Here is a 23102-nt window from a genome sequence, read left to right as displayed (position 1 = left end):
ACTGTTCAGTGGGTTTATTCTAATTGGGGCTCAGAATTAGATTTAAGCCAAAATTAAATTAGTCATTTATATAAATTAAAGCCTGCTAGGGAATTCAAAGTGGTGAGTAAACTAGGTTTTTAAAATGGAGAACCCGAAGACTATACATATGCTTAATTCTCCAGTTAAACTCAGGTATAGAATTTGGGAATTATTGACAGAATAGAATCGAAGTGGACAGCACTAGGAAACATGAAAACAAAAGTGAGAAGGAACCATTTCCTTCAGAAAAGACAAAAGAGAGTTTTGTTATAGAATCCTCAACAGCCATTTCAGATCTCATCTGACAGCGCACAGTTCATGCATCACAAAGAATGTCCTACATCTCTAACTGCATATCTTTGAGTCAAGAATGGGGAAGGTGAGAGGCAAAGAAAGGAGCAAGAACAGAAGAGATGGAGAACAAGAAGGGGAGTTGTAGCTGAGCAGGCCTACAGGTATTTGCCTTTCTGATAACAACAACTCATTTATGTAGAACAAAAATACAAAATTCAGTTGATCATACTGAGAGAAAATGGGTCCTCTAGACTTTTGTGGACAAAGGCCCAAGCAGCTTCTGCTAACCCAAAGAATTCTGTTCACCACAAAATAGATGCCTGCTCAAAAACATTTTGTAAAATTTGAGACTGCATATTTGAAACATAATGTGGGAGAAAGATATGGGTTAAGTATGACTACCTTACAAAGGATCATGCAGATGTTTTAGAGATAAATGTTTCAGAGCATTGTCTTTTTAAAAAGTTACCGATTTGTATGTTTGCTGAAGAATCTATTTACAACGTTGGTAATGGCAAGCAGAACAGAATTTCTGACAATGGGAGTAGGTATCTGTTGTAAATTCAGCCACCTTGAACTCCAACTGTATGTTGAAATAAATATTTCAAATACCTCCAGGACTTTAGTGAAAAAATTCGGTCCATGATAAAATTGTAAAAATTACTAAAAAATCCCTTTTTCTTGTTTTGAGCAAAACTGAACATTAATGCTAAACCAGCGACTGCAAACAAGAGCTGGGATCAAGCTTCTCTTTGAGTGATTTCTTCCTAGGAGCAGGAATAGGCTTATTGTCACAAATAGCCTTAGTAGCTGATAGAACAGGATTTTCATCAACAGTGAAGGTACCTTTCTGACAAGGAGCTGGTTTGCGAGGAGCTGCAATAGGTTGCTTGAAGTGAAGTATAGCAGATAAGCTGGGATCAGAACAGGTCCTACATGTGAGAGGAGAACTATTCCAGATGTTTTCCTTGCTCCTTTGATCTGGTGATGTCTGTGTTGTCAATGTATATGGCGGCTTATCAGAGGGTGGAAGGGGTGCTCTTCTTTTTTTGCCTTTCCCTTCATTCAGTTTTACAGCCTCTACATTTGCTTCTGAAAGTGTGCTTTTCTGCACTAACATGTGGTGAGAACCATCAAACATAGCAGCCCATGAAGGAGACACACACTCTTCTTCTTGACCAACCACCAATGCTCCATCACTTGCCTCACTTTTTCTTTGTACAGTATCAATTAATGCTTCATGTTTTACTGGAGAATCAATGCCTGTCATATTGCAAAAGACAAAGTAAAATTCTGATTATCATAGAATCGTAGAGTTGGAAGAGACCGCAAGGGCCATCCAGTCCAACCCCCTGCCATGCAAGAACTCTCAATCAAAGCACACCCAACAGATGGCCATCCAGCCTCTGCTTAAAGACCTCCAAAGAAGGAGACTACACCACACTCCGAGGGAATGTCTTCCACTGTCGAACAGCCCTTACTGTCAGGAAGTTCCTCCTAATGTTGAAGTGGAATCTCTTCCTGTAGCTTGCATCCATTGTTCTGGGTCCTAGTCTCTGGAGCACCAGAAAACAAGCTTGCTCCCTCCTCAATATGACATCCCTTCAAATATTTAAACAGGGCTGTCATATCACCTCTTAACCTTCTCTTCTCCAGGCTAAATATCCTCAGCTCCCTAAGTCGTTCCTCATAGGACATGGTTTCCAGACCCTTCACCATTTTAGTCGCCCTCCTTTGGACACGCTCCAGTTTCTCAATATCCTTTTTGAATTGTGGTGCCCAGAACTGGACACAATATTCCAGGTGGGGCTTGACCAAAGCAGAACAGAGTGACACTATTACTTCCCTTGATCTAGACACTATATTTCTATTGATGCAACCTAAAATTGCATTGGCCTTTTTAGCTGCCGCATCACACTGTTAACTGATGTTCAACTTGTGGTCTACTTGGACTCCCAGACCCCTTTCACACATAGTCTCATTCAGCCAGGTGTCCCCCATCCTGTATCTGTGCATTTTATTTTCTGCCCTAAGTGCATTTCTCCATGTTGAATTTTATTTTGTTAGCTTTGGCCCAGCTTTCTAGTCTATTCAGGTCATCTTGAATTTTGATCCTGTGTCCTCTGGAATATTAGCTATTCCTCCTAATTTGGTGTCATCTGCAAAGTTGATGAGTATGCTCCTAATTCTGTTCTCCAAGTCATTGATAAAGATGTTGAACAGCACTGGCCCCAGGACAGAGCCCTGTGGGACCCCACTGGTCACTTCTCTTCAAGATGAAAAGGAGCCATTGTTGAGCACCCTTTGGGTTTGGCCAGTCAACCAATTACAAATCCATGTAACAGTTACCTTGTCTATCCCACATTTTACAAGCTTGTTTGCAAGAATGTCATGGGAAACCTTGTCAAAGGCATTACTAAAATCAAGATATATTATATCCACAGCATTCCCTTCATCTACCAAGCTGGTAATTTTATCAAAGAAAGATATCAGGTTTGTCTGGCATGACTTCTTTCTCTGAAACCCATGTTGACTTTTTGTTATTATGGCATTGCCATCTAGATGTTCACAGACTCCTTGTTTAATGATCTGCTCTAGAATCTTTCCTGGTATTGATGTCAGACTAACTGGACGACAATTGTTGGGATCCCTTTTGTTCCTTTTTGAAGATGGGGGCAACGTTTGCCCTCCTCCAGTCTGCTGGGACTTCTCCTGTTCTCCAGGAGTTTTCAAAGATTATTGCCAATGGTTCTGATATTATATTTACCATTTCTTTTAATACCCTTGGATGTAGTTCATCTGGTCCTGGAGACTTAAATTCATTTAGATTAACCAGATATTCCTGTAATATCTCTTTACTTATTCTGTCCTGAAATTCCCCTATTCTGTCCTCTGCTCCATCATCCTCATGTTGAGCACCCTTTTCCTTTTCTAAGAAGACTGAGGCAAAGAAGGTGTTGAGTAATTCTGCCTTTTCTCTGTCTTCTGTTAGCATTTTGCCTTCTTCTCCACGCAGTGGCCCTACCGTTTACTTCTTCTTTTGCTGCCGACATATCCAAAAAAGCCCTTTTTATTGTTTTTAACCTCTCTAGCAAGCCTGAGTTCATTCTGCACTTTAGCTTTTCTGACTTTACCCCTACAAATGCCTGCTATTTCTTTGAATCCCTTTTTCGTGATTTCCTCCTTTTTCCATTTCTTATACATGTTCCGTTTAAAACTTAGCTCAGTTGAAAGGTCCTTAGTCATCCATCCTGGTTTCTTGAGAAATCTCCCATTTTTCTTTCTCACTGGAACTCTTTGAAATTGTGCCTTCAGTATCTCCCTTTTGAGAAACTCCCATCCGTCCTGAACTCCCTTCTCTTTGAGTATTTCTGATCACGGGATCACCCTCAATATGTCTCTAAGTTTACTGAAATCTGCTCTCCTAAAGTCTAGAATGAGTGTTTGATTATGCCTGGCTTCTCCTTTCCACTGTATAACAAACTCCAGGAGAACATGGTCACTTCCACTTAATGATCCCACCACTTGCACCCCATTAACCAAGTCATCCTTGTTGGTTAGGATCAGATCTAAAATAGCTGATGCCCTTATTGCCTCTTTCACCTTTTGGACAATGAAATTGTCTTTGAGGCAAGTGAGGAATTTTTTAGACCTTGAGGATTTTGCTGAGTTTGACTTCCAGCAAATATCAGGGTAGTTGAAGTCACCCATCACTACTACATCTCTCTTTTCTGAATATGTAGTCATCTGTTCTAGAAAGGCATCATCCATTTCCTCCATCTGACTGGGGGGTCTGTAGTAGACTCCCACCATAACATCCTTTTTGTTTCCCTCCCCTTTAATTTTTATCCAGATGCTCTCCACCTGGCTGCCAGTACTGATGTCCTGGATCTCTTCACTGGTGCTGATTATTATTTAGATTATTACTTAGTTACAACGATGACCACAGTCCTTAAACTTTATTACCTAAGCTATGGTTCAAACAATGCACACTTTTCCTTTATGAACAACAAGTCCTGAGATTTAGCCATGGCAGTAGAAATTCTATTATGGCAGAAAAATCATACCATAACAAACAGAGCAAGAAAATGCACATCATAACATTATGGATGCAGGTAATTATCTTTTTACTGCCCAATGTACAGCTGGCTTTTTAAAAGTGGGATAGTTTACCTTGTAAAACTAGCAGCAGGAGGTTAATCTATTGTAGCTGTTCATTCAATTTTAATGCATTATGCATCCTCACTGGGGAGAAGGGACGGATTCTATTGAATGCCAATACTTGTCAAGAAATTCTTTTCATTCTGGTGAACATACGTCACCCATCAGTTTCTTTGGAAATTACAGTATGGTATTTAAGCAGTGCCTTCACAGTCTATATTTGGCTGTTGATGTATATTTAGACTACTTCAAACACAATTCAAACATTACCTTGCTCCTGGCCTCCTCAGATTACTTTTTACAACCTCCTGAGCAAGCATCCAGAAAGTGTGGCTGGGCTTGGTAGTCTACCATTATGTTCCACTAAAGAGTGATTGGTAGACTGTGCATTTTAGTAAAAAAAACAAAGGAAAAGGAAACAAAAAAGCAAGTAGATGCCACAACACTGAAGTTTACCCATCCCCGCTGTGGGAATTTAGTTTGAAAGCCCTGCTTTCCTGCTTCTACTCATGTGATTCAAAGCACAGTTTACAAAGAGTGCCTGTTTAATCTTCCCTTTTTTTCTAATCCAAAAAGTACTACAACCAATCTGAGCACACTTCTTCTGCTGCACTCAGTTTGATCTTATGCAGAATTCTTTAAAAATCATTAGACACTGAGTCTAATATGTGATTATACACACACACACACACACACACACACACACACACACACAAATAATAACACAACAAACTAAACTACTAAACAAACATAAACATATAATACTGATTCCCTCTCCAACTGATGCATATATACTACTGTTTCTCTACTTCCTTATATATGATGATATATTTATGCCTCTACCACATACCAACTGTTTACTTTACAAAACCTAAAGTTGATAGAAATCTCCAGTGGGACTGCAAGTATGTAATAAACATTTCCCACTCTTTCTTAAAATTCCTCAAAATTTTCTTTGATCAATATTGTCAATTCATCCATTTCAGAAAGTTCAATCATCTTCATCAACCAGTCTTCTTGTGTTGGAGTGTCAATGCCCTTTTGTCTCTGAGCATGTGTTATCCAATCTAATGCAGATTTCAGCACAATTTTTGACTACTAAAATTTATCTAACTGCCTGGGAACTGGGATTAAAGGGTTGAACAAACAGCCTCAAAGGGGCAGCCTCCAGCCACTCCTTCTTCAGTCAGATTGGGGTTGCAGTAACTGCACACTGCAGCACTGATCCAGCCTTTCCAGGGCGCAAAAAGAAACAGAAAAAGTGGCTCCTTTTTGCGCCCTGGAAAGGGAATAGCCACAGTATGTGGCTATATGGTGCTCCTTCAGTGCTGCATCACATGGACGTAGCGCTGGAGGAGTGCCATGATGCTGCACACCATGTGGAGAGGCTCGCAGCATCATGGTGCCCTGGGGGCAGAGTCGGGGTGTGCGTCTGAAGAGCCCCTAATGGCTGGTCTGAAGAGCCCCTAAGTCTCACAATAGAGTATTATCTGCCCCTGGAAAATTTTACTTATCAGACTGACTAACATTCTTACTTCTAGCAAGTTGCAGAGCACTTTTGTGGAAAACTACTCAAGAGCATTTCAAGTAAGTGTAAGTTTGCCAAATGGAAAGCTTCAGTCTGAGGCCCATAAATGCTGTTAAATAAGATCAATGGCTAATCTACTCATTCGGTTACAATCATATTCCCCCAAATAAACCAGTTCTCCTTAGACAGGCTGGGTTTTCCTTTATATTTTTAAAGAAAAGACAGAATGGGAGGGAGGTTTGCCCATCTAAAACTTGATCATCCTAGAAGAATTCTACCATGTAATATTGCTACATGTTCACTTTGGCTCTTTCTCTGCCCTGAACAAATTTTAACAGCTTACCTATATATGATCGTTTAACATTTTCATTCTATCAATTCTGACGCCTCTCCAGATTACAGGCCAAAAAAGAGAAACGTCTGATTCTTGCTAGCTTTTCAGTAGTTACTGATTATAGTTCTCAACCACTCTGGTCATAAAATATTTTTAATCTGTAATTAAAATCCATTTCCTGTAATACTCAGGAAGAGAAAGCACATATTTCACATAGACTGCATTGAAAATAATGTGAGTTATGCAAAAGCAAAGGTGATTCAACTTCCTCAGCAAGTGTTGCTTCCAGTACCCAGTGTTGCTTCCAATATTCAGCTATCTCCCACTTACTCATGTCTTGGTAAACCAAAGTGGCCTCTTTGGTCAAGAACAATGGTGGTTTCTGTGGTGACCTAATCTCAATTTTCATAAATTCTTCGCAACACTGTTTCCACTGACCTGAAAGGAAATGAGAAAGTAGAATTCAAAATACTATTAAAGAAAACTAAGTGTATATACAGTTGGAACAGTTACTGCCCACAAATAACCAATTGTTGTATCAATATTGTATATCAATTTGTTTCTTTTGAAAATAAATCTTGTAAACGCTTAAGCAGCTGAGCACAGTCAGTCTGCTGAGGTTTCAATGTCCCTCTTCTTCTGCAGTCATTTGTTATAAGGTTAATGAATATTTATGTAATGATGGAATATCTCTGCATACTAGTGTTAACATGGAAATCATAAAGATGCAGCTGGGTCATGCTGTGAGAGCTGATTATCAAAATCTTGTATCGGAAATCTGAGAAATCAATTGTTTTTGTCATTGCAGATGTTAAAAGCATAATACTTGCTGGTGAAATTATGGTACTATGGAGCACCCAATACTGAACCATCTACTCCACTACTAAAATAAGGTTCAAAGTAGGCAGATTCCCAATAGTCTGTTTTCTAAGATTCCAAACTATCAAGAATATAAAACAGGGAAGAATTCAATTATGGAATTTTTAAGATTGCCTGTCTTCCTCTGCAGAACATACTCAATGGGTGCTGGAGAACAGAAGTTATCTTTCCCCCCTCCTCTCAAATGACAGGGATGTTATGCAATGCCAGTTCAAAATGTTCAGTGCATTTTTTTTTTGAACTTACATAGGTGCCCTGTTACAAAAGGAGACAAAGCTACTTACTGAAATCATAGAAGTGCTGCCAGAAAGCTTCCATCCACTTATAAAGGTCTTCCCGGCTTTCAACAGCAAAAATCTGAGTCACAGCCTCACCAGCCTCAGGGTTGATAACAGAAAAGTTATTGGTTTTTTTCTGAGTGTCTTTATCCACAGCACGAATTCTCGTTTCCTAAATGTTATATAAAACACAGAACGAATGAAGTAATAAAGTTGACCTCCAACACAGAAAAGTACAAGTTTAATCAGCTAGAAAAATGATAGTGATCAACTAGGCTTTTAGTCAGTCAAAAGATTTCTATTTTCAAGACAATCTTATATGCAATTAATTCTGTTTTACAGAATTAGAACCAAAATAAACTCTCCTTTGTAGTAGGCAAATATAGAACATAGTTCCTGTAACAGAAAAACACTGTATGGATAGCCCTCAAAAGGACTACTGTTTCCACTGCTTAACTTTCAGGAAATGGAGGCATGTTTCATGTCCCATAGTCAAAAGAATGGGTAAGACAACTGTCCATTCAAAGTAATGTTTGAAACATTATATTTAAAAACAAATTTAAGTTTAAAATGCATTTAAAAATACATTTAAAAACAAAATCAAAACCCAAACACTCATAAGCATGTTCTCATCTGTTGTTGGCATGTCCTTGAACTACTCTGTCACACACATCTGAGTCTTGCACATTTTAAGAACACTGACACCAGTTTCATCTTCTGGATGGATGCCAGTGTTGTAAAGGTTGGACTCAGTGTCACTCTAGTGTATGACTCAAAACACAAAGGAGAGAACTGTGTTCTTTTGATTTTCCAATACAACTCTGCATGGATTGTTGTAAATGAATTTCTGGTGGCTTCCTAAAGTAGGCCTATCAGCCAACAGGATTTGAAATATGCATTTAGTGCCTCATTCTATAACCAATACAGCACTGTCATTTGAAGTACTGTAGTGTTAAATGAATTCTGGTTGGGAATATCTATAATAAAAAAGAGAATGTGTGTATGCCTTCTCTACCAAAGACCTGAGACCATGAAGTCTCAACACCTGAAACATGATATGCCTGTTGAGGGCACACTAGCAGAATGGACTTAAGAGTGTTTGTTTTCTAAAACATAATTTTGATCAATTTAAATCTGTCTGTAATTCATAATGCCATCTTCTTTACTGCAGGGCAATTTTTTCTAGTCATTACATTGTTGTTGTTGATTAACAGAAATACTAGTCTCGCAAGGATATGAAACTTTATAATGTACACACTGTAGGGCTCTCTCCCCATTTCATTTGCTATTCTTTCCCTACCCTTATCTCACTACTTATTCAGCTTTCATCTCCGCTCACTTCCTTCACCCTCTATCCCCAGGTAGCAGGTCCTTTTCTTGTTTTTAACTGCAGAAGGAAAGAGATTGAGAAGCTGCTTAGAGGCCATCTAAAGAAACAAATATCCCAGGTTTGACTTCAACCTGGTTCAAAGTAATGTGTTATGGGGGGGCTGTCACCTAATTCCTGAACTTGATGATGCAGGCAGATTTTAAAATTAATGAACTCATTTTAGAAACCGTAACCCTGAAGTGCACACTCCTAGGCCCCTTTAGAATCCATAATGGCTCCTGAGCAGTTGAAATGCCAGAGTAGCAACTTGTAGCATTAACTGGCAAGAGAGGCAGCAATGGCTGAATCCAGAAGAGATGAAACTCCAGAAAAGCAACTTACAAGACATGGGGGGAGGGGGGGGGAGACAGGTTTGGCCTCTGGAGAAAGAAAGAGAACCCTGAATTCTCCTATAATCCAGCATTAGATCATGGCTGTGCTCCATTAATTACAGTTAGGTGAATGTCAACTTTTTGCACCCGCTGCCATGCAATCAGATGTAAAAACCGACCCATGGATATATTGCAATGATGACAAGTTGCACTGCCCCAAAATCAATGGGTACACTTATAAAGAACAGCTCATAAGGTGTGCCTACAGGTCTCAGTCTATGGATTCACCTATGTTGCACAAAATGGGTCCAGATTTGACGGCTTCCTAATGTTCATGAAGCTTTCATATAGGGGCTAAACATACAGGCAAAAAGAGGTGCTTCCAGGCTGACTTGAAGGTGTAGCGTTTAGATGACACATGCCTTGAAGCCAGCAGGAAAGTGTGCCATATGCAGAGAAAAGCCGTTTCAAAAAGAAGCAACTTTTTTCTGTTTCTTCCTGGCTTGAAGCCATGTGGTCATGACATGAGCACTCCAGCTGCCTTGGAAGACAGCGATGCGGTTGGTGGGGTTTCAATGTGGCTTCAGAAAAGGCAGCTTCAAGCCACTTTTTCCTGCCATCTGTTTTGCCCCATAATTACACTACAATCACTTCTGCTAGTACAGTTGGACCTCCATATTCGCAGGGGATCCATTCCAGACTCCCCCCCCCCCCCTGCAGATACGAAAACACATGCATGCTCAAAAGTCCATTAAAATTAATGGTGGTGCAGCACACATACCACCATTAAGCAAAATGGGGGCTTGCCATCTGCAGATGATTAAATCCATGGACGGCAAGTCCACTGATAAGGAGAAATGTATTTGATTTTTTTAAAAAGATTTATTCAAGAAAAACATATAATGGCTGACATCTTGTATTGCAGTTATAGATGTGTGTAACCTAGAGATACAGATCTGCAACTGCCCCATATCCAGCTATGCTATGTATTCCCACTAATGGCATTGTTGCCACTATCATAAATGATTCCGCAAACCACCATTAAACTCCAGGGAGGTGTACCAAGCGAAAGGTCTGCAATGTGGTGGAGTGAAGTGCTTCAGGCTGATGTGGCCAGCTCCCTCCTGCCCTGGATTCATGGTGAGATGGTCTTTGTTACACCTTGGTTCAAAGACAGATCACATCATCCTGAAGCACCTCACTTGACCACACCACCTCCATCGCTTGGAGTGGCTTCCTGGAGTTTAAGGTAGGGGCTTTTTTTTTTGAGCTCACTTGCAGCTATCCTTAGGTTTATTAGCTGGAAATGCTATGCAAGATCTTAACCAACATAAAAAAGGGTAGATGCATAGAAACATGGGAGAAACTTCATTGTATGATGGCTCTGTTTATCCCTTCTGCTGCAGTTTCTTGACCCAACTGAAAAGCCATCCCTGAGGATTGGGGTTCTCTTCATAAGTGGGGCAGGCATACAGGATGTATCAGGGATTAGAATTCACTAGAAAATGTAAGAGGGCCTCTGTGAGTAGAAGCACTATCCACTCAAGCAAGAGATCCTCTGGATCTTGCCTTCTTCAGAGCAATAATTCTTAAACTTTAATCCATTACTGTCAAGTTATCACCAAATGCTTTCTAAACCATGCATTTTTTAAAAAAAATAGGGCATTAGAACAACACTTCACTGTTGTATGTTAGACAAATCTAACAATTATGTGTTGATTACCATTTGCCAGCTCCTTAATCTTAGATTTGTTTGAGCTGGAATGCTGCTGTTTTAAAATCCCGTTTCTCCCTTATCTGTGTTAGTATTACAACACTCCCTCTGTTGTTTCTTCCCTGGAAGTGCATCACACATATGTAGTCTCATTGCAAAAAGGATGGGAGAGACCATGGACTTTAGAGGGTAGAAAGACAGAACAGTGACCAGCTGGCATGGGTGGTGTTTATATCTAGTCCTCCCAGACAACACAAGCAAAGATGGGGGAAAGAGTCATATCCACTGAGAGAGGAAATCCTGCCCTGGGAGGGCTGGGGACAGCTCGCTGTTGCTTAAGCAGCTACTTCCTGGGATAGGGAACTGGAAAAAGTCCTTCTGGGGGTGACAGGAACCACACACTTAACATAATTTATCAAGGAGAAATCTCACTTTTGTCAGGTCAGGAGGAGGGCAGAGACCCATTCTCTTTTGACTGTGACCCTGGTTAGAGGAGGCTTGCAGAGAGGCAGAAGTACAAAATGGCCATCGGCTGCTGCTGGTAGGGAGGAGAGTGAATGATCAGCCACACTACAAGAGATAGTATTGGATGGTACTTGCTGCTCTACTTGAACCCGTTCACTGGATAGTGGTTAGTGGGCTCAATTCTGATTTGGTTAATTAATGCCAACCTTCTCTAGCTTTATACAGCCATTGTGAGCATTTTAGGTTGGAGTAGATATACGTTAGGATGACAACGATAGAAGAATGGTTGTTGTCATTCAGTTGGAACAGGCAGGAAGAGAGAATGGGGTTGGAGGTGAAACATACCAACATAGATGAGAAAAACGTCCTCCTCCCAGTTTACCACATAGCCATCCTGCTCTTTCAGAAGGCCATCGGGTTTTGTTTTGTTTTTTTAAATGCTGTTTTGTAATGCCTGCTGGGTCAGCTATGTGAATCCAGATTTGGTCCTGGATGAATAGGCTGTCTTGGATACGCTGAAGCATGCACATTTACCTTGCTGCCATTTAATAATATGAGGTTGCGTTTTTTCGCATCTATGGGGGTCCTGGAACCAAATCCCTGCGGATTCAAAGGACCAATTGTATATTAACAAATTCCAATCCATTAGCAGAGGAATTAACAAAGACAATGGCTTCATGGCACACTGCCCACATTAGTACAAGAGTCCTCGCTACTGCACATATAACAGAAGGAATCTTCTTAGAGAGTTTTGAACCCTGGAAAACTAAATTTTGTTTAGCAGATGTATTGCTTTCACACATCAACACTGACTGACCACTGTAAGGTCTGAAAGATCTGTATCACTTTCAAAAATGTAGGGCAAGGGATATGATTTGCACATTTCTGGATCCTGTTGCATTCAATCCCACTCCCATAACTGTAAAAATATGCTTTATAATCCAAGGCTTTAATATCACTCTGTACTGCATCTGAAGAACTGGGTTTATATCCACTAAAGCTCATACTAAAATAAAAGTCAGCCTCTCCATCTTGTAAAGCTCACTTTTTGTAACTCATTACTATTCTGATTAATAGACACTTGTTTTGGGCCTATGGAAAGTAATGTGGCAATTCCACATGTGTTCATTATACTAATGCAAATAACCCACATTAGGAATGAACAGGGCTGCTACCCAATTCTCTGAGATGCATACCAAACTATACGATCACTCATTTCACCCAACAATTACTCTTCAAGAGCAAAAATAAAAAAGTGGCTTGTTGAGCATGGGAAGATAGCCAATAAACCCATCTCAAATCCAAGATTCAAACCCACTAGTTATATAGAAAGGAAGCTTCTCTGTTCTTATTTAATCCTATTTCACTTCAAACACACACCCACATATTCCTTTTTCTACTGCATGTCAACTCATACCTGTAAAGATTAAATATGTAACTATAAAAAGTAAGTTACATACATTATCATGTGGGGGAAAAGCCTAGAAGTGACAGTCTTTGAAAACCTTTAAAATATTCTTGAGAGGGTACATTTTTAAAAAGACATTACTGGAGGAGCTGTTTGAAATACAAACACAGCTGTTTGTAGCATATCTGATGAATTTGCTCATTTAAATTTTTCATTCTAAAAATAGGAGATTAAGTAATTCATCCATAAATGCTGTGTCCTATTAATGCAGGTAACCATAGATACCAGTATAAAATTAAGTCAAATAGATTTACATTTGACAGGTTAGAACTTCAAGCAAGTCAGTGACATAAGTTTATTTAGCATATGCCGTGTATCTTATGCCACAAATTCATTTATAAAACAAAAGCAATTCTCAAGTAAGAAACATTTTATACTTCATTTGGTTATTTAACTGATAGGAGATGCTAACTTCAGCAGTAATAGGCTGATATGCTTCTGAAGCAGTAATACATTATGCAACAGATGGGATGTATCCAAGAAATTGCATATTAACCATGCTATTTAAAAGCACACACAACCCCTCTAGTACAACACACAGGTTCAAATGTGCTGCTAAAGCCACATAATAAAAGCAGTCCTATATCTCTCCCAAGTACTTTTATTTTTACATAATACTGTTCCCTCTTTTGACTAAATAGCAGTGATCGTGTTTGTCTTGAGGTGAGGTTGGTTGGAGTGCCAAGTCTATGATAAATTCTGGGTTTAGTGGGCAATTCTGAACTGAATTACTAGGAAGTAAACCACATGGAACACACATAATTCACTTCTTAGTAAATCTGCACAGGTTTACACTGCGAGGGACACAAAGGTTCTACAAGTGTCAATATTTATTAAAGAACTTAGTAGCCAGTTTGATTACTTTTTATAGTGTTCATCAATTAGTGCCCTGATTTGCAGTCACCTCAGAGAGGACTTTATGGCACAGTGGGTTCAGATGATGCCATCTCCATTCTGGCAGGTTGATCATCTCAAACTCTACTTATGGCTATCTGGCATATGCATGACTGAGGCTTTACTATAACCTCTACCTGCACAACTCCAAGGCACTTTGGATACAGGAAATCACATGAATGGACCTGTGCTATAAAGGTCCTTTCCACAATGGGACGGGATAAGATGGAAGCTTACAATTGACTCCCTCTATTATGATGCACGTACCCAAATAATCTGTGTCAGATGCATGTGCGTAGATTTGTATGCTATCATACATTATCACTCTGGCTGCCGATAGATCTGGAACTGTATTATTTTTAAGCCTCTGGGGGATCCCTGTATCTCTCCACATTTTTCCTATTTTTTAACTAATTTTTTTACTCCATACCACTGTTGATTTCTTGCTTTTTTGAAAAAAGGCTTTTCACAGGCCTAAACCAACTCAGAGAGGCCCAAAACCATGATAGGGGTCACAGGGGGCTTTTCTAAGTTATTGTTTTTCAAAAAGAGAAAGAAAAAAAAAGAAAGCTGGGGATGTGATGAGAGGAGGCTACAGCTTTACAAGATCCTCACTGAAAGCAAACATGGCCCCATTCCATAGCAGTTGCTCATATCTGCAGTTGCTATCACATGCATAATTTATTTAGGACCTTGCCATACCAGCAATATACTGTTTTTGTGCTTTGACACACCTACATTTTAGTCAAAGCACAAAACCAGTATATTGCTGGTACGGCAAGGTCCTAAATAAATTATGCATGTGATAACTACAGCAGAAAAACAGAGTTAAACTGTCAAAAAGGGCTGCAGTTATTGGTAACTGAGAAAGAAGTATAGATTGATTGTCATGATTTCTGCCAGCAGACATAATTTGATTGCTGTTATGCTCTGTTTATTTTAACATGCTATTTGTTATGTGTCATGCATTGTTGTTTTCTGGCATGGCCTCTGGCTGGTACAGTAGTTTAATAATCTAAATCTAACAACTGATCACATAAAGGAGGCAGAGCTTTGTTGTATTTGATAACTACCTTTGGGTAAATCTGGGTTAAAGAGAGTTACACTTAACAAGAATTATTTTAAATGTCTGATCTTCCCAATTTCAAACAATGGACAATTTAGATGTTAATATTCCATAGTTTATTAAGTCAAGAATGAGCATTAGGCCTGCATACTGCCATTCACTTTCTATTGGCTTGGATATTTCCATTCTGATATCTTCAATGCATATTTTCCTATTTCAATTCTAATTAGGAAGCTGTGTTTTAAGAAGGCCAAGACTGAAGCAGTAAAGGCAGCATAGCAAGGAAGGAGACAAGGAGAAATATGCCAGGCTAATGTTCATCCAGAATTTGACAAACTATAGTCAAGTCAGGAATATTTTATTATGAACTAGCCCAATTTTTTGCTACAGTTGTCTTGACATATTAATGACTCTGGCATATTATAAAGAATTCATCTATTATAAATCGTGGGCTGTTTAGAAGTTTTCCAGTGTACTGTGAAACATTAATATTTCTAGGTCTTTCCTCTTTTCATAAGCATGTCTCTTGCTAGATATTCTGCAGAACATTTTCACATGCAAATGTAATCCAGGGATTAAATCAGGGTAGAAACAGGGGTAGAGGGGTGCTGTTACTATTTTGCAGAATGGCCTACTAGTACCATATGGTCAAACCATTTCCTCTGTTATTTTTATTTATTAGACTAAAATAATATATGAAAGAATACTTGATCCAAGTACCTTCACCGATGAAAACCATTTTAGCTCAAACACTATGTCCCAGTTAACAATTTAAATATATGTCCTTTTAGAACCCTTTCACACTATAAAATTAGAGTGTCATAATTCCACTTTCAATTGTCATGGCTTTGTCCTATGGAGTACTGGGATTTGCAGTGTAGGGAAGGACATTTAGAATTCTCAGCCAGAGTGATCCAGTGCTTCACCAAAATACAAAACCCAGGACTCCACAGGATGCAGCCATGGCAGATAAAGTACAATCATTGTGCTGTAACTGTGTAGTGTGAAAGGGTCCTAGAAGACAACTGTTACCTCTCATGCAATATTGAGCTCAACAAACATTTTTGGCTTGGAGGGAAATCTATCATCCAGTACACAAATAGCATTTCAGGCATCCCATTTGAGATTACAAACGTACAACCAGAGCATCAAAATTTAACTTCAGTTGAATAGCAGATGCAATGTTTACCTTGTTTATAGAAACTGTCAAAGCTGGTTCCACTTTAGCTTCTATTTCCTCTGGTGTATAGTAGCAAAAAAGCTTACCACCTCTCAACACACAGTATAACTTCCTCCAGCTAGTCAGTTTCCCTACCACTTGCTGTAAGAAAAATAACTATTGGTTATTGCTACAAATCATTATTTTAACATCACATTTATTTTGCAGGGACTGCATTGTTCAGTTGGGGATAGGCAAACAGAAGGACCAAGCTGTACACAGCATGCACCCCTTGTACCTAATGAGATAGCCACAATGTCCACATAACAATGTTATAACCTTCTAATAACAACAACAATAATTCACTAGGGGCTAATACAAATACACAACATCACAACTAAATACTTCCTCAGCCATTCTTTTGACTTTTTAAAAAAATCATGTTCTCATCAGTAAAAACAATATGAGTAATGTTCTACCATTGTTAATGGCATGGATTTCGCCCCTATACTGCCCAAGTCTCTTCTCCTACTTTGTGTGCTTAGGTATTCACAATCAGTTTTTTGTCCTGAGGAGATGCGGAACACCATGCTTATGCACACTGGGATCATTGTTCCCATTATGTTTTGAGTTTGTGAATCTCTCCAAGTCATTTTATACATGCCATAGTTTTGGGATAAAATGGAGCCGACTCCATTCCCTTGAATGATACAGAACAATCCAAATCAATTAGGAAGTGTATTCACACTGCTGAAGATGCGGATTGATGTGGATCTTTAAGGAAACAACAACCTGGTAGCAAATATTATGGTTTAAGTGGGTTTTTTGGTAGCCCCCCCCCTCCCAAAGTGCACTGAATGTATTCAAGCGAGTGTGAACACCAAGGAAATAACCCAGATTCATCCTGGATTATTTTTGTAGTGTGAATGGGGCCTAGGTTCTAACATCCATTTTGATTGGGGTTTGAGAGCCAGACATTTCTTATTTATGCATGTTTCAATAAGCCTGATTTATGCAAAGAACTAAGAGACAAGGACTCTTCACACATAATACTGATTGGCAATAAAGAAGCAAAATCTTTTTTTCTTCAAGATAATTTGTTGTTTACTGTGTGCCTTCACGTCATTTCCAACTTATGGCAACCCCAAGGTGAACCTATCGTGGGGTTTCTTGGCAAGATTTGTTCAGAGGTTTGCTATTGCCTTCCCCTGAGGCTCAGGGAATGTGACGAGCCCAAGTAATACAGAATGCATTACCAGTGGGTTTACATGGCCGAGCTGGGAATTGACCTGGTCCCCAAAGTCAGAGTCCAATACTCAAACCACTATGCCACACTAGTTCTTCAACATTCCTTGTCTTAAAAGAACAATAATGCTCCTTTTAGACATACAATTAGTATTAATATGGAAATATGGAAGAAGCAAGCAAGTGCAAAGCAAGCATATCTTGTTGCTTGCTGTAGCAAGTAGCAGTAAAAAGAATTCTTATTAAAATAATAGACATATCTGAAAATAGGCTTCTAAAACATTCATTAATTAGACATTGTATTACACATTCCCAAATGCCCATGCCTACTCAAGTGATGGAGAGCCAAGTGCCTCAAGGTGAGGATAGGCTGCTCACGTGGCTACAGATAATCCTTTCTCAGTTCCTTAGTTGGCATGTATGCCATTCTCACTTATGTTCCCTCTCTTCAGGTGCCTCTATACTGTAGAAACAATGCAGTTTGACAGCACTTTAACTGTCATGGCTCCATCCTACAGAATCCTAGGATCTGTAGTTTTCTGAGGCATCAGCACTCTTTAGCAGAGAAGGCTAAAGATCTGTAAAACAACAAATCCCAGGATTCTATAGGATAGAACTACAGCACTTAAAGTAAAACAGCATTATTTCTACAGTGTAGATGCACCCCTGGAGTTTTGATGATTATAAGTTTCCAGCAGTTCCCATGAGCATCTTTCAACAATAATTTAAAAAAAGAAAGAAAGAAAGAAAGAAAGCTCCTTTTCTTTGCAGGGATTAGGACAATTGGTGATAGAGCTAACTATATTTTTATGTGTTACGTATCAAGAAAAAAGAGATCACCGTTAGCAGTTTTTATGCATGGTAAGAGGACACAGGCTAGATTTTCAGTGTGCTTAGTGAAAGAGTGCATATTTTGCAAGAGAAACTCTCCATTTTCAGACAGTAAAAGAAATGCGAAGTCATATTTCATTTTATGAAACAATTTATTTTGCCTGAATTGCTGCTGGAGATAATAGGGCTCTTGAACTTGAAACTAGGTTTTGCACAGTTTCCTTTGCTTTTGCAATTAAAACTCCATAGTCAATTTGTTCTCTCTTAAAAGATGCCTGTTTTGATAGATATGTCAGTCCCTAAGACTGCAGTTTTACAGACATCAGAATGGTCCCCATTTAATTTCAGACAGATTTATTTCTAAATAATAAACTCAAATATCAAAGGTATTAGGAGTGTGGGATGGATTCTTATGACATTCTATTCCTATCACCATTTTTTAAAAAATCCAAGATTGGGAATAGTTTGGTTAATAAAGTATTTAAAGTTTGATAAATGTATTTGTACTGTACTTAATTTTCTATTATTTCACGCCCCTTTCCATAATAGTAATTGCACAGATTTTATCAATTAAGTTATGTCTTATTTTTACATTTCCTGGTATTCTCACTATGGTTAAACTCACTAACCTAGATAATTGCACCCAGCATGTGAAATGGCCTAAAGGTTGTTTACTATTGTTGTTAGGTGCCATCATCAGCTTTTGTCCCTTTAAATGAGAGCCCTCCAAGGGATCTGTTATTAATAGACCTGCTCAGATCTTGCAAACTCATGGATGTCACTTCCTTGACTGAGTCTCTCCAACTGTAATGTAGTCTTTCTATTTTCTTACTACCTTCAAATTTACTATGTCCTTTTTCCTATTGAATCATCTCATGATATGCCCAGAGTACAATAGCTTAAGTTTAGTCATTTTGGCTTCCAGTGAAAATTCAGTCTTGATTTCTTTTTAGGCCCAACGATGTCTATAGAATTCTTTTCCAGCACCACATTTCAATAAGTTTTCCCCCCGGTAGTTTTCTTCACTGTCCACCTTTCACAACAGTATATAGACATGGGAACTACACTGAGGATCCTGTCTTTGATATTCAAAGATATGTGTTTATGCTTGAGGATACTATCTACCTCCTTCATAACTCTCTTTCCAACTCTTAAGACCATTTTGTTTTGGTGTATATTTTAATTAACAGTTTCTACCATATAGCTACTTTTATTACTGCCTTAAAAACTGTTTTTACAATTATGTTTTGATGCACTGCTGTTTGTATGGGAGCTGTTTCCCTGTGTCGAGCCTATGTTGCTATGGTAAGCATCCAAAGGCAGAAGTACAAGTAAGGCAAGTCATATAATTTTTCTGCCTTGCTATCTGCCAAGAAAGCAATGATGCCATATTATCAGCCCTGCTAAATTAAAATAAAAATATTGGGGTGAAGCACATATCTTATTTTATTTCATACTGTAAACAATATTTGGATAATAAAAAAGCACCTTGAATCTGGTGCTTTTCATTACAGATTTCCCTAGCACAAATTACATTATATTTCACTGTTTGGCTTAACACGTTAGGAATATGAAATTGTGAAAAATAAACACAAATGCTGCCTGGCCTTAAATATTCAGCAATGATCACTACTAAATATTATATGAAACACGAGTACAAGAAAGAAAAGGTGGGGCCTCCACAATGCAATGTGCAATCCTCTAAAAAATATTAAGAGGAATATTTTTAACCTGAAATAACTCACAAACAGATGTGTCTGAAGATGCCAGCCACAGATGCTGGCGAAACGTCAGGAATAAACTCTTCTAGAACCTGACCACATAGCCCGAAAAACCCACAAAAAACTATAAATGTGTGTCTCTTTGGTCCAAAACACACTGCAGAAATAATCCAATTTGAGATTGCTTTAACTGCCCTGATTCAGTGCTAGGGAATCCTGGGAACTGTAGTCTATTGTAGCACCAGAGCTCTCTGATAGAGAAGGCTAAATATCTCACAAAACTAGTTCCCAGAAGTCTCTAGTATTGAGCCAGCAATCTCTAACTGGATTATTTCTGCTGTGTGTTTTGGACTGGACTGAATATGTAATTTATTTTCAGATACCATTTACAAATATTTTAAATACAGTTTTATTAATCTAAGCATTTTTATGAGTACCCCAATACCAAAAAAAAAAAAAAAACCCAAAACAAACAAACAAACAAAAAACCCACCAGTCTTAATTTTGCTTTGCTCTGAGACATATCATGTGTACTCAACTATATGTTGACCTCATGTATAAATCGAGAGTAGGGTTTGGGGCCAAATTAGGGATTTTGAGATGACTCATGCATAAGTCCAGGATAAAATATGGCGGCAGCACTGCCATTGGGGACAACAGGTGCTCAAAGCAGCTCACAATTTAAAAGACTGGTACAAATAAAATATGGGAGCTTGAAGAAATTGGGAGGGGGGATAAATAAAGTAGACTCGCAACAAGCAAGCTGAGTCCCCTCCGCAAAGTCCTCCTTTGTTCACAGGCTCCACGTGCGAGCTCTGGTCCTATTGCTCCTGGACCCCCAAAAGTCCTCCAAACCGGGCTGAAATCTCAACTGGGTGCCACCAAGTGTGAGTCTGTTTTATTAATCCCCCATTCCAATTCCCAGCTTTGTGAGAGTCTATTTTAATTATCCCCACTCTCAATTCCTTCAAGCCCCCATGTTTTATTTATATCAGTCTTTTAAATTGTGAGCTGCTTTGAGCCCCCTGCATGGCCATTATGGACAACGGGACTTGAGGTCTCACTGTTTTTAGTATCCGTGGTGGGGGGATCTGGAATGAAGATCCCCATTATATTACCATATTGAGACGTGGATAAACTGACCCAGAACAAAAATCTCCTCACACTCAGAATAAAAACTATGGCCTGTTACAGACTGCCAAAATAAAGCTGCTTCAGGTCTCCTTGGAGGTATGCTGTTTAAACGATGCATGGGCCCTAAGAGTCCGGAGGTTGCGCCAAAGCCACACTCCATTCCTAAGCACTGGAGTGCCGCTTTGGTGCAGCTTCTGGATTCTTAGGATGCATGCATCATTTAAACAGCATACCTCCAAAGAGACCCGAAGCAGCTTTATTTTGGCAGTCTGTAACAGGCCTAACAAAGCAAAAAAAGATATCGTTAATGCAGACTTAAACTCACCAATGAAATTTAAATTTAATTTAAAAAACCCTTCTTACCTGTTGATTAAGAAATCCAGCCATCATATCCTTGGTCATGCAGGATGGTTGCCCAATTAAACGACAACACATGCTGCCATATAATGGAAGCCAAAAAGATGATTCCTCTAAAAAGAAAAGCATGACAATTTGGTAGATGAGTATTTAGTTGATAAGAGAGCGGGTTTTTTTTTATTGATAACTGATTACAAGACTTTGAGTAATGACTGGAATTGTGTGCCTAAGAACAGATTGAAGTTGTTTTGCTCAGCATGGGTGACTTGTTAATTTGCTATCTGATGAAATATTCATACTACAGGACAACAAGAAAGAATCCAGAAACAATTGACCCCTTTAGCACCATGTTTTGGAAAGCTAAGATGTTAAGGTTTGCCCCAAGTGTAAAGGATACTTGGTTAATTGCAAGCTTAATCTCAAGATATTCCTGTGCCAAGTGCATCCACAAAAATGTGAAAAATTGCAAATCCAAATCAAAACTTATTTTATTATCATATAAAATGTAGGATCATGTGGGCCATGTCATCATATTCAGGCTTGCTGGAAGTGACATTGCATCACGTATGGGTGCAGTTTTGGCTGATTTGTTTGCTTGTTTATTTTGAGGAATTGGAAGGCTTGGGGGACTGATGCAAACCACTGCCCTTGCAGTGGCTTTGGGCCATTTTGACTACTTTTGAAGAGAAATTGCCCCAAACTCTGCATTCATTGTTAGTATTATTTTGCTGGGGTGGTGGTGGTGGTGATTTGGAGGTAGGCGCCTCCACCTTTCCTGCTCCTGCTCTACAGTTATCATGGCCTTCTCATTAATCATCGTTCTTTGTTCTCCAGTTTGATCCTTGTGGCTATGTGATCAAGTGCTCCATGTAAAAACAACAAACAAAAACAAAAGGGGAAAGTAACATTTATAGCCTAAATAGCAGAGTAGATTAGAACATCACTGTTCTAAGAAATCCAAGATGAAATTATGTGCACCTACAACTGTTCTAAAATAGTAATCCAAAGTACAAGGGTATTAGAGTTTCTTTGGAACTCTAATCCAGTATACATGATTGGAATCGTTGTAATTAAAGCAGACATTTCAACATGCTGCATTAAATGCAGAAATATTTTTGATTCTTCATATAGAAATTATTGAGGTTGGAGTTATTCCCTCTTTTCTTATTAGTACTTTCACCACTCTGCTTTCACAACTTACATCTACACTGTTGTTGTTAACTGCCCTCGAATTGACCTCGACTCATGGAAAAACTACAGATGAAACATCTCCACTCTTCCACTGCTCTGGTCAAGTTTTGCAGGCTCAGGCCCATGGCCTCTGATTTAATATAACCATCTTGCATGTGGTCTTCCTCACTTTCTACTGCTCTCTACCTTTGCAAGCATCGTTGTCTTTTCCAGTGATTCATGCCTTCTCATGATGTGGCGAAAGTACAACAGCCTCAGTTAAGTCATCTTGGCTTCAAAGGAGAATTCTGGCTTGATTTATTCTAGAATCCATTTGTTTGTCCATCCACAGTATCCTTTCTATTGGCTTTCTTCACTTTCTATTGGCTCTCACATCCATACATAATGACAGGGAACACAATGGCTTGGACAATCCTCACTTTAGCATTCAGAGTTATAACTTCACACTTTAGGATCTTATCCAGTCCTTTTATAGCTGCCCTTCCCACTCCTAGTCTTCTAATTTCTTGATTGCAGTTGCCGTTCCGATTAATATTTGATTTGGAAACTTTTTGACTATTCCAATTTGCTCATTATCTAGGATGAAATTTGTAGAGCTTTTGTGGCCAGTATTTTTGTTTTCTTAATATTCAGCTTTAAGCCTACTTTGGCACTTTCCTTC

At 38.9% G+C, this 23102-nt stretch overlaps 1 protein-coding gene across 1 annotated transcript in view; it reads right to left on the bottom strand.

Annotated features, from left to right (window-relative positions):
- Positions 1–1024: 1024 nt before the first annotated feature.
- LOC149318833 (rhotekin-2-like) overlaps positions 1025–23102 on the bottom strand; it is a 46833-nt gene continuing 24755 nt past the window's right edge. The window contains exons 8-12 of the mRNA XM_089507891.1: positions 21257–21363; positions 15993–16124; positions 7502–7667; positions 6669–6776; positions 1025–1578 (exon numbers count right to left, since the gene is read on the bottom strand). Of these exons, the coding sequence (XP_089364017.1) occupies positions 1025–1578; positions 6669–6776; positions 7502–7667; positions 15993–16124; positions 21257–21363 (1067 nt within the window). The remainder of the gene's footprint in view (positions 1579–6668; positions 6777–7501; positions 7668–15992; positions 16125–21256; positions 21364–23102) is intronic.

This window comes from Sceloporus occidentalis, unplaced genomic scaffold (genome assembly GCF_023333645.1).
Source record: "Sceloporus occidentalis isolate IW3139 unplaced genomic scaffold, rSceOcc1.0.p SCAF_2, whole genome shotgun sequence".
Lineage (NCBI taxonomy): Eukaryota > Metazoa > Chordata > Lepidosauria > Squamata > Phrynosomatidae > Sceloporus > Sceloporus occidentalis.
This window is presented reverse-complemented; position numbering and strand designations above follow the sequence as displayed.